This window comes from Anser anser, assembly GCF_964211835.1.
Source record: "Anser anser genome assembly, chromosome: 5".
In the NCBI taxonomy this organism is placed as follows: Eukaryota; Metazoa; Chordata; class Aves; order Anseriformes; family Anatidae; genus Anser; species Anser anser.
Genome location: NC_139725.1, coordinates 30,662,693 through 30,678,482, shown reverse-complemented (window position 1 = coordinate 30,678,482; position 15,790 = coordinate 30,662,693). Strand labels below are relative to the sequence as shown.

The 15,790-nt window shown below is 44.0% G+C and overlaps 1 protein-coding gene across 20 annotated transcripts in view; it reads left to right on the top strand.

The window, feature by feature from the left end:
- The first annotated feature begins 516 nt into the window (after positions 1-516).
- MAP3K9 (mitogen-activated protein kinase kinase kinase 9) overlaps positions 517-15,790 on the top strand; it is a 79,433-nt gene continuing 64,159 nt past the window's right edge. For 19 of the 20 annotated variants that reach the window (XR_014584626.1, XR_014584627.1, XR_014584628.1 and 16 more), the window contains exons 1-2: positions 517-1,034; positions 5,008-5,421. Coding sequence is in view for 2 of the 20 variants with exons in the window: in XM_083836636.1 (XP_083692762.1) it covers positions 728-1,034; positions 5,008-5,421 (721 nt within the window). In the remaining 18 variants the exon portion in view is untranslated. The remainder of the gene's footprint in view (positions 1,035-5,007; positions 5,422-15,790) is intronic. The other variant, XR_014584643.1, reaches the window with a different exon arrangement.

Sequence of the window (15,790 nt, the reverse complement as noted above, 5' to 3'; positions counted from 1 at the left end):
GCTCGCCCGCCCCCTGCCGGGCGGCCGCCCCCCCCCGTGAACCCCCGCCGCGCGCAGGTCCGGCCCCGCCCCACCGCCAAGACCGCCCTGCCATTGGCCAGCGGCGCCGCCGGCCGGAGAATGTGGCCCCGCCCCCTCGGGGCGCTCCGCCTTCAGCCCTCCCCGCGTCGTGCTCCCCTCCGCAGCCAATGAGAAGCGGCGGGGTGGGCGGGCCTCGGGGCGCTTAACTGACAAGGGCCGCGCGGCCAATCGGAAGCGACGTCTGACGGGGCGGGGGCCAATCGCGAGGCCGCCGGTGAGTGCGAGACTCCGGCGCGAGGGGGGTGGGTGGGCGTGGCCGAGCGGGCGAAGACCCCCCCCAATCGGCCGCGAGGAAGCGTTGACGGGCGGCGGCGGCGCCCAATAGCGGCGAGGAGCCGGAGCGGCCCCTCCCCTCCGTCCGCCGAAGCTGCCAGAGAGTCAGGTGGCTCCGGGATGCGCGGCGGCGGCGGGCGGCGGCGGCGGCGGCCGGGGCGGGGGACGCGGCCGCGGTGGCGGCGGCCCGGCGGCAGGCGCTGCCCGGCCTCGCCTCTCCCCGCGCTGGGCTGAGGCGGCCCCGCGCCGGGCCCCCGACCCCCGGCAGTCGGCGGCGCCGGGGCCGCATGAACAATAGGCGGCCCGCCCGGCCCCGCCGCCCCCCGCCGCGCCCGGCTGCCGCGGGCGGCCCCCCCTATGGAGCAGCCTGGCCATGGAGCCCCTGAGAGCGCCGGGCGCGGAGGGCGCGGGCGGCGGCGGCGGGGAGGCGGCGGGCGGCGGGCCGCTCTGGACGGCCGTCTTCGAGTACGAGGCGTGCGGCGAGGACGAGCTGAGCCTGCGGCCGGGGGACGTGGTGCAGGTGCTGTCCCGGGACTCGCAGGTGTCCGGCGACGAGGGCTGGTGGACGGGCAAGATCGACCAGCGCGTCGGCATCTTCCCCAGCAACTACGTGAGCAGCGGCGTGCAGGGGGCCGGCCCCGAGCTGCGGGCCCGATACCCGCCGCCCCCCGCCATACAGCGTAAGGAGGACGGGCACCGGGAGCACCGGGGGGGGGCGGTCCCCGTGTGGCCCTAACGGGAGTCGCGGTGGGAGCGGGGGAGGCCCCGGCCTGGCCCTGCCGCGGGCCCTGGGGAGCCCGGCACCAGCACGGCGGGGAAGGCCCGGCCCTTTTCCCACCCCTCCGGCGCCCTCCTGTCTTCCAGGCTCGCCGGTCTCTCCGGGGAGAGCAAAGCTAGATCGCCGTGGTAGCGTTCCGTTGGTGCCAGGAGCTGTTTCCCTTGGTTAAGCGCTGCGTTTCTAGGGGCTGGTGAATTTTCACGAAATGAATGAAGCTTCGTGGTTAGGCAGTGGTGGAGGCTCCGGGGGCTCTCCCTTCAAGAACATCCTTAAGGAGACGTTGCTGGATAGGACACGGTTGCTTTCTGCGGTGTTGATTCACTGCTAGTACTTGTACAATATGTTCCTTGCTCCTAACCAAAAGTCATTGTTTTTTTATGTAAAAGAGACCCTATGTTAATTTGTGTTATCAGGTTCCCACTTGACATTTACGTCCTTAAAAAATCTGTTCTAAAACATACCCGAATGAGTCTTATATGAAATTGGATTTTTGGGCCTGACAGTTGCTTGATTAAGGTGTGATGCTGAAGGCATGAAGGGGTTGGCTTGTTCCTAATTTCAGTGTGGTTTTGAAGCCTTTGGAGCCAGGCTTCAAGCCATTTCATCTCTGCTTATTTTAGGTGCTGTGTACAGTTGTGGAAAGAGAAACAGTAAGGAATGACTGTTACTAAATCCTGTTTCTCTATCAATATTGACAATTCAGGCAAGAATAAAGCTTGGGGGGGGGGGCGAAGATAAATCATCAGATTAATAGGTGGTTCTAGAAAGTGAAAAGAGTAAAAAGATGCTTTGTCCTATCTAGGACATATCTCCAAGGAATACAGCTAATACCTTCTTTTCTCATTCTTTGTCTCCTTGAAAGCATTTAAGTAAAAAACTCAGTAATTCATAGCATTGCCCTTGGAACTGTGAAGGGACTAGGTTGGGCAGTGGGGGTGCTATCCTTCCTGCTGGAACAGCACAGATTTTCCTTCCCCCACATGCAGAAAACACTGCAAATGTTTAGTGGGTTTTGCCTTTGAGGTAGTTGTGAAGAACCATTTCTTCAGAAATTCTTGAAGCCTCAGCTTCCCTCCTGTTTTGTCTGCTTTTTTTTTTGCCTGCTTTTGCACAGCCTTTGTAAATACAACCTTCCTGCCCTATTACGTTTCTCTTGGCCGGGGATGGTTCAGGAGCAGTTACGGAGTTGCACCTTTCCCCTTTACCCTTGTCTTACCCTTCTGCTGCACTAACAGGAGCACACTACCTCTGTTCTCTCAAGTCAGCAACCATATGTTCGTGACGGAATAGAACTTGTTCCCCTGCAGTGAGTTTTTAATATGCTAAAGGGCTGTGGTGTTGGTTTTGTTTTTGTTTTTTATAGAAGCAATAATTTGGACAGGTGGTAAGGCTGGTTGCTGTTGAATTGAATTTCCAAGTTTAACGTTATAAACCTCTCTGCCCTTTGCAAGGATTGAGGCTCACTTTAGAGCTGGTGTTGTTAGTTTGAAAGCTGTTTGGAGTAACGATCTGCTTGCTCACTGGACTACAGAATAAGAGTCTTCTGTGGCAGTAGTGCAGGGTGTAACTCCAGAGATGTACACCTCTGTGGAGATGCTATTTTTAGTTGCTTACCTAAAGTTTATCTTCATGTCTCATGAAGGTGTTGGAGTGCAAGTCCTTGAGATTTTGTTTCCGCTGAGAGCTGTGATAGCAAGTAACGGTGTGCTGTCTTTCTACCCTCGGGGTAGCACGCTTGAATCTTCCCTCAAGGGTACCCTGACGGTACAAGTGTGCTCTCCCTGCGGTGCCTGTTGAGGCTGTCAGCAATGGGCCCATTTGGAGGACCCTCATCTGCACTGTGGGCTCTTACGCACTGCAGACCGAGTTAAATAGCTTAATCATACAGTATAATAAATAGCAATTAAAAAGCTACTTCGCAGTTGGGTGATGAGGCACTGGAACAGGTTGCCCGGAAAGGTTGTGGAGGTTGTGGATGCCCCATCTGTGGAGGTGTTCAGGGCCAGGTTAGATGAGGCCCTGGGCAACCCGGTTTGGTGGGTGGCGTCCCTGCCCATGGCAGGGGGTTGGAACCAGGTGAGCTTTGAGGCCCCTTCCGACTTGAGCCATTTTATGATATGGCCTCTGGTTCATGGCTGTGATTCCTTATAAGTCCCCAGAGGAGTCATAGCACTTCACTTAAATTCTACGGCAATAAAACCAGCATGTTAAATGTTCCCATTGCCTGGACAGTTTAGTGCAGCATGTCCGACAAATGAAACTTGAATTTAGGAAAAGGGTTTCAGTGCTTAGAAATGTGAGGAAAATGAGTTTTTTGTGCACTAGGGTAGCTGTGAAGATAAAGAAACTAACTTAACATGAAATACCAAAAAAAAAAAACCAAAACACACACACAAACAAAAACAAACAAACAAAAAAACTTGTCTGCAGATGGCCTGCTTTCCTGATGAAGCTACCCGTGAAGGTGAGGTAGCTGGTCTGCGTTAAAGAAACATATTCAAGCTGAAGCAAAGGGCATGCTTGCATATGAAAGAAATTTTAGAATAATTGCATGCGTTGCAGTGCAACATATCCGACCTCACTTGGAAGCGTAAACCTCTGGCCTTGTGCCCAGGAGTGACTGGGGTTCCTGCGTGCACCCAGCAGGGGAGCGGTGCTCCTGAGGTCCGGTTTGTCCGGGGCCGCTCCCGGAGTGGCTCCCGGCGCTGTGCCCGGAGCCGTGCCCGGAGCTGTCCGTTCAGCACCGCGGGAGGCGGCGGGAGAGCACGCCGTGTCCTCGGAGCCTGTTTCGCCCGGGACTGCCAGCTCCTTTCCCGTGTTTTCGGCGACACGGTCCTCTGGTGTCTGTAGTTACTGTCGACATAGTCTTGTTCTAAAATTTCTGCGCTTCTGGTCAGAACTTAACGCCTTTGTCTTTGCTCAGCTGTAGCTCCTGAGATTTTGAACACCAGGACTCTTATTGTAGGAGCGAAACCTTCTTTGGCTTTAAATCAGTGTGTGTAAATCCTCGGAGTTCAAAATCTTAACCAAAAGATGCCTTCAAGTAGTGGACAAAAAGTGTTCTGGATGGGAAAGGAAGGGTCTTTCCCCTTTTGGAAGACATTCCTGGTCAGTTTTCTACCTTGTTTCCCACCAACCTGTTGTTCGTGGAACACTAAAAGAACATAGGCATCCTTATTATCCACTATATATAATATGTATTAGTCAAAAATGTTTTTCTTATTGCTAGCCCAGAATACTCAGTATGCGCAGTCTGATCCATCTGTTTGTTGCACTATCGTAAGTAATGTCAGAGCTGGCTGACAGATCTCATGGGGAACAAGTCTGCACAGCTTGTACAAGTGTGGAAGAATAAGCTTGGTTTGGGAAAGACTAAAAGATCGTTAGTGACAGTTGAAAAAAAATTAAAATACAGAACAAATGCAGAAGATACATTTGGGGTCAACTTTCAGCTCTATTGTATTAGGTGCTGTAGTCCTGTCAGTGAAAATTAGATTGTGGGTGTCTCTTGTTTTATTTTTCATAGTCTTGTGCTGTCGAGGGCAAAAAACTAGGGTTTATCCTTAACAGAGTTTCAGCGTGTTAAAATGATGATATTTGAAGTGTATCATTGACCACTGTGATGTCAAAGCCATCACCATTCACAAGGAATGCTTTGTACTGTTTTTTATGATACTGCAGGATCTGTTTTACCACACTATTTCTTAATGAAAGATCGCCAGAAGGGACGTTTACTTTCATTTCTATTATTTTGAATAAAAATTGGCCCTTCTTCTAAGGGTAAGGGTGAGGTTGGGCAATGCAGACCTTGAGCTGATCTTCAGGCTGCACAGTTGCTAAATGTTTACGTCTTTTTCTTCTCTCTCTTTTTCTAGTCCTGGAGATCGACTTCTCAGAGCTTGTTCTGGAGGAAATCATTGGCATAGGGGGCTTTGGAAAAGTATATCGAGCTGTGTGGATAGGAGATGAGGTTGCCGTCAAGGCAGCTCGCTATGACCCTGACGAGGACATCAGCCAGACCATTGAGAACGTCCGCCAAGAGGCCAAGCTCTTTGCCATGTTAAAGCATCCGAACATCATCGCCCTCCGGGGTGTATGTTTGAAGGAACCGAACCTTTGCTTGATCATGGAGTTTGCCCGTGGAGGATCGCTAAATAGAGTGTTGTCTGGTAAAAGGATACCTCCTGACATATTGGTGAACTGGGCAGTACAGATTGCAAGGGGAATGAACTACCTGCACGAGGAAGCGATTGTTCCCATAATTCACCGTGACCTGAAGTCCAGCAACAGTAAGTGCTACACAGTGAACAGCCGGGGTGCTGGGGCAGGGTTTCAGAAAGAAATAGTACGTAGCAAAGAGGGGAATAATGTTAATTTCACAGTCCTTTCTTGTGAACCACTGTATCCTCTAATTCAATCCCAGAGGGGTTTAGCCCTGTAAAATACGGTGCTATAGACCACAGAAAACAGACAAATGCTTGCACTTCATAGAAGCAACTTTTAAATGACTGGATGCAAAAGGAGCTATAATTGGAGCATGCTTCTGTCATAGTTCTCATATTTATGATGTCTCAGTTTTATTGGCATTTCAACAGACTCTGGTATGTTGGAACATGCTGTTGAAATTAAAATGTGCATCCTCTTTTTACTTTTTGGAAGGATGAGGGCTCCTTTTGGGAAGATGAACGCTCCCAAGCTTTTATTTTACTTGCTAGATTTTGCTGTCTAGATGAGATATAAGCCTGATCTCCTTCTGGGAGATGTTATGCCATATCTGCCAAATGGCAGCTTCTCCCTGTCCCTCATAGAACTGGTGTTGACAGAAACGTTAATTCAGGTAAATTAAATGAACCAGTACACCTATGTCTTGAGCTGATGTTTGTGGTGCTTTACATGGGATGAAGCTGACCCATGAGAGTGTGGGGCCTAAAGCTCTGGTGCTTTTGATTCTGGATTCCACTACATGATTGTAATAGCATTGTTGTCTTCGATCTGAGTATTTTTGGTAATGTATCTATTTTTTCCAAGCTTAAAACTGCCTTGAAGTCAGATACATGCACAGAACCACTGTGAGTGTGGGAACAAACTGCTGCAGTGACTTAAAGATCATCTCCCTTCCTGATGCTTGCGTGCAGCTGTTTGGACTTTCTTTCTGCTTGTCTCTGTCTAGACGGCAAGAGAAAACAGATCCCTGCATTTTAGTTGCAGTGTGTAGTAGGTGTGCTAGTGAGAACTCATTTTTATTTATGGCTTGAGTTAATAAGAAGTGCTATGAACTGGGTGGCTGAGATGCAGGCACATGCCCTCCTTAGCTTTGAGGGCAGTAACATCTAGCAAAGAGGTCTGACAGATGGGAATTTTAATATCTTAAATAGATTTGCCAGAGCTAGCATTAACCATTACAATGCTATAAATTTTCGGTCCTTGTAGACTCTCCCTACGTTTTTTTGGCATCAGGTCTTGTGGCAGTGAATTTACGTGGTTTGTTGTGAAGGAAAAAATAAGTATTATTAACTGCAGTTAGTGAGTTTGAAAATAGGAACTCTTGAGTTTTCAAGTTGGTTTGTATATTATTATTTTTATACTGCTAAAGTTTCCCTTTTCATTAAAAAGTCAAGGCAATCTCAATATCTATAAAGATTTCCTGATATCTAACCTTTCTCCTTCCCTTACAAATGACAGTACATATGAGTCTATTGATAAATTGAGAAGAGGGAATGATTGGTTGGCTTGATTAATGGAGGTCAGGCTTCATCTGTGAATAAGAAGTAATTGACTGAAGAATGGGGCCTCCTACCCTTACCTAAGTAAATATTTACTGGCTTGTTTCCCTAATAGGCTGTTAAGAGCTTATTGCTAAACGTTTTTGAGGTTTAGAACAAAAGCTATTTCTGAAATAAAGTGCTGTTAGTTCCAGGCATTGCACTGTTTCATTCAAACTAGAGACTGCTAGTTGTAGGAGGGACACGTACCAAGCAGAGTACTAGGCAAACCAAAGGGACACCAGTGCACAGTGTCGCCAACCAAACCCACGTATGGGTGCTAGAAAACATCTGTTTTGGCAGCAACAAGAGTAAATGTCTCTTGTCACGGTGATTCAGCAGTACGTGGTTTGTGCTGCACTGTAAATCCTCAGTGAGAAGTGGAGGGCTTTGCGAAATATATTACTGGAAGTTTTCTCATTTGGGAAGAATCGATAGGAAAAGAAGAGGAACAGTGAGTGGGAATGTCCATGGGAGAATTCAAAGACCTGTGTTTGGAGCAGAGAGGAGAATTGTGTCATTAGATCACAGCGGTGGTGTGGAACTTTTTGGGCTGGCTGTTGTTTTTTTGGTTTTTTTTTTTTTTTTTTGGTGGGGAATTGCACCGTAAGTATATATTACCTATATGTTCAGGTAGGCTTAACTCATGGTTATCTGTAGGATAAACAGCTTTGGACTTCCAACTCTCGTCTTTCCTGAATACCATGTTACTGCAGTGCTAATGTTCCTTTTCCACTGTATATAATGCACATCGTAGGAATTGCTCTGCCCTGTTTGCTTTTTGCAAGTTTTGTAAAGATTAGTGGACCATGTTATTGCATATTATATGTGCTTTGCATTTTATTTGTTCTTCTAATGTACTTATTTTTCTTTCCATTACTGTGGATAATCAAGAACAAATTAGGTTGTTAGCTTTGTGGCTGTAGAATTACAAGCCTGTAGCATTTTCTTTGGCCAAGTTACCACCCGCCGACTGATAGACACTAATGTGTCTCTGGAGAAGGAACAGCTTCTGCTTGCAAGAACTTGGAAAAGATTCTTGCAGACAACTTCTGTCACATACTGAACATCTACAAGTGCTGCAGAGCTGTCATGGGAACATCAGCTGCATTGGTCTACTGATTTGTACTGCCTAGGTTTGGTAATAGGCACTTGTGTGACTGATACATCTCATCTCCAAGAACCAGCTGGTAGCTGGGACTTGAGCTGTCTGCCTGAAGCTGCGGGAGGAGTCATCCTGAGAGTTAGGGAACAAGATGGAGGAGTGGGAAAGAACAGCTGCCTTATTTAAAATCAAATTTTCTACTGGAATAGGAGAAAATGAGAGAATGGCTTGCTTTCAGAAGTCTACTTGCATTCAGGCAGATACAGATTGCATAAGGACAGTACTTCGTGCTGAACCTTCTAAAAATATGTTACGTTTTGAACAGTGAAATAAATTAAGTGGGCGCCTTAATGGAAGTCTGAGAAATTACCCCACTATATACATAGTAGGATTTGAAAAAATCCTTTTTAACCTGAACTACTGCAGCTTTATCTGTGGACTCAACTAGTAGGTGCCCAAAAAAGTCTCTGAATAGTTCTCAACTTTTTGGATGGCAGACTATATAACAAGGTTTTGATTGACTTTGGGAAGTAAGTTCCACTTGTATAGAGGCTGAATATTGTGGGGTTATTTGAATATTCCAGGAGGTGTCTATTCCTTGAGCCTTTCTCAGTCAAAAAACACTTTCCAAACTGATTGTCTCTTTCTTCTGTTAATCAAAAATGTGAGCATCTTATTTCTGTTCCACAATTTTTTTCTTCATTTATTTCTCCTTTTTATTATCTTGGCTTTCTAAAGGTAATGCATTTACGGTGTAGGAAGTGTCCTGAAAGTTTTAAATGCAGTGTTCTTTTGAGGCAGATTTTTAATGTAAACTTCGGAGGTTCTGAGCTGCCTGTTTTCATTGCTTTGTGGATGTTATCAGGAAATGAGTATGTGAAATCTTTACGGAACAAATTGCACACCTGCGATTTATTTTATTACAGAGAACTGAAATTCTTTTGCTGTGTGTCAGTTCAGTTGGCAGCGAGTCTGGCAGTTCCAGTGGAATTACCATTTCACATGTTACTGATATAACTGCAAAAGGGAAAGAGGATAACCCAGGAAAGCTGTTTAGTTCTGCTGTGAGGAGATGATTTTTTTTTTCCTTGGCATTTGATTCAAGAGACTCAATTCTTTTCATGTAAGAAATGAATCTGTCAACAGATTAAAATAGATCAATGTCTGGCTTCTTTCTTCTTTTCATCTGGTGATATTGCTAACCTTTGCCTCTTCACCTGCATTTCGGTGCTCCACTGAGCATCTGCTACAGAATTGGTAGTAGACCTCTCCCAGTGCAGAGGCTCCTAAATAATGTAAATACTGAACTACAGGAGGGCAAAAAAGAAAGGCAACTGGGAATACCTGCTGAAGTCAGCATCATTGTGTTTAGAGCAGCTCTTGGAGTTCCCTTTTCTTCTCTCATCCGATTTGAATCTCATTTCTGGCCAGTGGAAGGTGTTGCTTAGGATCAGAAAGGGCAGTCCTGTTGGTTTTAGTGAAGTATTGTAAATAGCAAAGCTGGTTCTGTTTGTTTCTGTTTGTCTGTCAACGTTAGATGTGCCAGCATTGCTTTAGGAATAATGCCAGTTAACTAATGCTGCAGAGAACTAGCAAGAACATTTGTTTTTTTTTTTCGGTTGGCTCAGCAAAACATGTTTATTCTTTGCACTACATGGAAAGATTTTGCTGAGGGTGTTCATGCCAGTTAGCAAAATGCATTATAAAAGCCTCTGTTTGTGTTACTCAAAGTGGCACAGAAGATTAGCAGAAAAGTGACATGGCCAAGGTCAAAGAAAGAGATAAAGACAGAGCTCAAAAGAAAGTCCAACAGTGCTGATTCAGTCAAGTTAGTAGTTTTTCCCTTCTAGTTCTTTGAAGGTGTTTACTTCTATGATTTCTTGGAGCACCAAGGGTAAGTCTGTGGTAGCTCAAGAGTCGAAGCTCAAGCTTTCTAAAGGTCTTCTAAGTCCACTATAGCTTTGCCTATTTCTTTTAAGCAGCTTAAGCCCTTTTCTGTTTGTAAAATGCTGATAGAATTGACTCTCTTATGGTCTCTGGACACTTGTTCCCAGGTCTTAAAATATTCCTTGTTCTTTTTTACTAGTTCAAATCCAACCCCAGGACAACAGGACTTGAATATCACAAAGCAGTCTTGCTAATGTGAGTAGTTATGTCATTCCTCTCTGCAGTATTTGGATCCCAATCCATTCATAAATGACATTGCTCTTGTTGGTCTTTTCTGAGAAGGAAGAGTGCTTAATGTAAACTTCTTCGTTCTGACAGAAGAGAGGTTTCACGGGGTCAGGTTAAAGTGTGTTGGTAGAGCAGTCTGCGCTCCTGTCGCTGCTGCTAGTACTTGAGTGTAACTTGCTGACTAACTCTCTAATGTTGTACCTTCTACCAGAAAGGATTTCCTTTGTCAGTGCAATTAAATGAGTGTGAGTAATGCTTCATGTAAATCATAGTGAAACTATTTTAAGGGCATCTAAGTGCATTATACTAGGTGCATTATTGATCTGGCTGTAGTTGGTTGATCCATTCTGTGAGAGGAAAGAGAATGTAATTTTTTGGACAACACCAAGGAGATTATGCAAACGTTCTCAGGTTTAGTTCAGGGAGCATAGAAGTCAAGTTTTTTTTTTAAGATTAAGAAAGTACATGCAGTAGAAATCAAGCCTTTCAAACAGTCAGAATACACTCGTAAAGGTGACTTGGATGACTTTTCAGGTTCTGCACTTCAGCAATTACCAGGTTCTGTGGACACGCTCCGTGATATTGCTAATGGTGCATAACTCCTAGTTCTGGCTTCTGTGTTCCTTTCTCTGACTCCCCAGAGCATCAGCTGTTGTGCTGACATTCTGCTCACTTGTATTGTGGTTAACAAATTCCAGAGAACGGGGTACCTGCTGCACGCACTCATACAATGCAATTCATGCCAGTAATATTACAACTTTCTGTCGAACAGAATGCAGTAAAGTATTTCAATTTCATGTGTTATTAGCTCAGAAGATGTAAATTATACTTGAAGGCAATGCTAACTCTTACGCTATTGAGACATTGAGAATTCACAAAAATAGGGAGACAGTTTACTTTTTTTCTTAGCTTGTCTAAATTAGTGCAACTACTTTTTTCTGAGAGATCTGACAGATGTTTTCATGCTGCAGACTTCTTTCAGTATGTGTTAGCAGGTTTCTGAGTTACAGGATGTGTTTTCATGTTGGAAATGTTTTATTTTAGTTGAATATTAATTGCTGTCTTCACTGTGAATTGCAGTTCAGAAAAGGAGTGATTTTTTTTTTGAAATAACTGTAACATCTGCAAGAACACTGTGGGATACTCCTGCCCCACCATGCAGCAAAAAATCAAATTTATAAGTGGAATCCCCTATTTTTGTAGACAAGAATGGAGTTTGTCATTTTTAGAAGTGAAATTCTGCTCCTTTAAAAAAGAAGTCTCAATGTCCTTTCCGTGTCTCTGTGCCACTGTGTGTATTTTTCTGCAGGGTTCTTTTTCCTGCAAAGGAAAATTTAACCACATGTTGTGTACCAAGCACTTTCTCCAAATTGTTGGAACCATAGAGCAGATAGGAACAGACTTAACCCCCATCATGTGGGAAGTGTACCTAGGCATCTGTGTGCTGATCCCTTGGCTTCGCATCTGACCATCTGTGACAGCTATGATAAATCCGGTTTTCTGAAATTTCTTTCTAAGCAGTAAGTCAAGAATGAGAACAGCTTTGTGGCATTTCAGGGAAACTAGAATAACTTTTTCAGCTGCATCATTTTGTGTTGCTTCAACATCAATAAACTTGATTTGAATTTTGAGAGACTTCTGTCAGCAGCTTTATTTTGCTTTTCTCATCAAACAATTCTTTCAGAATTTCAACATATTCAAGGCAAACAAACTCACTTTTAAAGGATCAAAAGTTAAGCATGGGTTTGCTTTTTGAAGTGATGAATCATCACTGAAGACGATTCCTTAATTTTGGCAATATCCCATTTTAGAGATGGTGTGTCTTCTATGATGAGCCTAGAAAAGCCTTAAGTTGTTGGGAAGATCACAGGATGTAGCATGTGCTTTAGGTAGTTTCTTTTTGTTACATGCTTGCTTTCTGAGTCTAAGATAGTTTGTTAGATTGGTGTGTCCTTGATTTCCAAAAGGTTGTTGAAGTTAACTGGGATACCTGATAATTACTTATTGTCAGTCTACTAATGGCAAGCTAAATTCAGCCTCCCTAGGCTTTTTCCAGATATGAAAAAGTAATAACAAAAGCATGCACTAAGAGGAGAAATTATCACAATGTATCAGGATTTATAATTACATTGTGTGGTTTCATCCCTGTTTCTTGAATCAGGGAGAAGAATGCTTACTTGCTTAATAGTAAGTCTTTGGATCCCAGCCTGCAGAATAATCGTTACAGCGTTAATGGCAGCATGGTGCAGCATCGTTTCCTCATCTTTTCAAAAGGAATTAGTCAAAGGACAGATAGCCTTCCTGTGATCTGCATGTGTTACAAACTTTCCACCCCCCTTTCTAAAAATTTTCTTATATTACTCCAGCATTTTTTTGTAACACCACTTAGGAGAAAAAAATATTTAAAAAGCTTCTCTGAACATCAAACTTCAGCTTATGAGTATATAGATATCAAGTAAGTTCTGAAATCCTGTGTGTGCTTTGAATACTGTAGTGAAGTCCAGGGTGATACTTCGGAGGTACAAGCCAGGCTCCTAGTTGGCTGTGCCACATCTTCCTCAGATCCTTCCTCGGACAGGCTTCTGGAGTTTGCTTTGGCTGTTGAGAAATGTTAATGGATTAGCTGTGTTTGTTACAACTGGAAATGTTCACTTAAAATCTGAGCATGACTTCAGCCTTGTTGACTTAAGGACTTGCGGTTTGTGTAGCAAATGATAGCATTGAATTGCTCTATGTTACAGTGGCTGCAGGAAGTATTTCTGCCACTATGGTTTTGCTTATTGCAACGCTTGGGGATTGAACTGGGGGTTCCTGCAGCACACCGGGGCGCTGCAAAGAACTGCTGGTACGGATAACGGTAAAAGGGCTGAAAAGCATGAGCTATGAAGAAAGGCTGTGGACACTTGGTCCCTCTAATTTGGAGAAACGGGCCAAGAGACCACGTGATCCATCTGCTTCAACAATATTAAAGGATTTCTATTGTTCTCCTGCTTGGGTATGTGCCTAGGAAAAGATGTTAGAGAGAATAGCCTTTAGTTGCCTTTGACTTTACGTCATTAAATGATGCTGAAAATAAGAAAAATTCTGTAACTTTGATTATCAGTAGAATTTGATGTGCCTAATTCTACTTAAGTGTTATCAATCTTGCCTTTGGATTTATTGATTGTATTTTTTTTTTTTTTTGCTCCATTCACATAATGTGTGGCTTTGATACGGTTATGGTCATCTGGCAACTGGGGAATGTGCCTAATATTTTATCAGGGTACTGTGTAGCTCACTCTAATTAGAGTTTAAGTCAGAAATAACAGAAATCTAACAGCTCAAAAAGTGGCAGCTTTCTGATAGTTTTACCGTATGAACTGTTGCCTTGCATGGAGTTGTGCAGCAGTGCAGGACTTTCCTCTGTCTCTGCAGCTGGCAAGGTGTTCTGCTCAGCTTAATGTAAAATTGCAGTACTGAAGGAAGTCAGGATATCGGTGTAGTCAGCTGTAGCTTTGTGGTGATTGTGCCTCTCTGAGCCTTTTCAAGTTTGTTTGGATTAATGGCAATATATGTGTGTTTTCTTAATGTTTGCACTAAAATCTGACTTTAAAAAACTTCTCGTGCTTTTTGTTGCAGCCTATGGAGTTTTCAGGTCTCCCATACCGTCTTTGTTTTGGAGAAGTGATTCCAGAAATGAATGAATACTTGATATTATTGACTGTTTCATAGCGATGTCTTAATTGAAGCCAAAGGAATAGTTCTGTGCTAGTTTTTCATCATGGGTTTCATGTTTCTATTTTTTCCCCCTGAACCAGCACTATTATTAATCCTCCTCTCAGAAGGTCTCTCGGGTGACAATTAATATGAATGTCATTCATGTGATTCCTCTTCCCCACTCCGTTTTTGCTGTTGCCTAGTACTGTTCTCATACTTGATTTGTTGCAAGCCTTCAAACTGATGTGATTTGGCAAAGCATGGTGTTTGGTACAGATTTAATTATATTTTTCCTTGGAGCATTTAACTGATTATGAGGAGTAAAATAACCTTTCTCAGGCATGGGTTGTTCCAGTGTAAGCGGTGTAGTCGGATTTAATCTGAAACCAGAGCCAAACAGCAACATTTTCCCAGGAAACTCACCTTAGTGTTCTCCAGGAGTACTCGGCGTGTTTTGTACCAGATCATTAAAGCGTTAAGGCTTCTTTCAGCTTGGCTAGGGGATGGGATCGATTCTAAATATATCATGGCTCTGGAGGCCCTTCCTACCCCCTCCCCCATTATGCATTAGCTCTGTAGAGTTACTGTACTGCATGGCTTAAAATCCGAGAACTGCTGGGCTGTCACATCCATCACCTCATCTACGTTGATAGAAGAAGACAGTTGGTCAGCTTTATGGCTTTACTGAACCCTCGCATACCCAATAATTAAAATGTTTTTGCTTCAAAGGTGTGTGTGTATTTTAATGTGATTTTGCAGAATGGTTAACAATAAAAGCAAAAATGCCTGTTACCAGGGGCAATATTCTTTGGCTTTCCTTCCAAGATGCAAAACTTTGAGCAAGACTTGAATTCTGTGGTGTACGGGATCTTATGCAACATTTAGCCTTCTGCACCACAAACAAATCTTACAACAAAGATGTTTTTCTGAGCTGAGCAACAGAGTACCCAACAGAAGGTACGTGAAGGCTACATGCGGAAAGCCCGGACTCAGTCCACGTGCAGATCTGTTAATCACTTTAAGTTCTTTGAATGCAGGATCAAGAGCAGATTGTTCATTATCTGGATACTTGTGAAACAAAGCTGTGCAGGCTGATTGCGGAAAGTAGAGCTAAAATTGCAGTTTGGATTTTGGCAAACCACTACAATACAAGATTTTATTTTGGAGCAAGTGTTTGAAAGCCTTTCCCAAAAGCTTAGTTCTGTCCTCAGGACAGTATGCCAGTGTACTGCCAATAGGACTTAATAATTAAAGAAAAAACACAACACCTGGCAAGCTTAGTTCCTTGTCCCTCTTGCAGTAACAGTGCTCTTTTTGTCCTGTTAGTCAAACTGCAGACTTACAAGTTCCTGGCTGTGAGACCATGACTCTCAGAGAACACAGCAGCATGAAGAAATACATTAAGGCTGTCCTTTTATTTAATTGTCTGACATGCACTTCCCTCCCCTCACCCCATCTGAGCTGATATTTATCTTGGTTTTGCTTATTCGTGGGAGGGGAGAGTGGGGCTGGAACAATCATAGGAAGTTCAGTGAAACCATCCTTTCCTATGCAAAAGCATTTTCATTTGATCTATAGGTACTTTTTTCATTCGAAAAAGGATTGTTCAAAAAGTATGGGACTATAGTTTATAGTCTCCATTGCTATAGTACTTTTTAAGTAAGAGCCTTGAAGATTTGTCAGAATGCATTGCATTTCTTCAGAGTACAGTGGACGTTTCTGTCCCTTTTTTCAGGTAAAAGCAAATGTTAGAAGACGTAATTGGCCCATGGAAGACACAAAAGATATTTATCTCATTTTTCTGAATTGGTCTCCACTTAATAAAAATAAAACTATATTGGAAAAAACATACTGGAATGAACTTTAAAGACTCCAAGTAGCTGAAAATGTTTGGACCTAAAATAGAGAAGGCAATCAAAG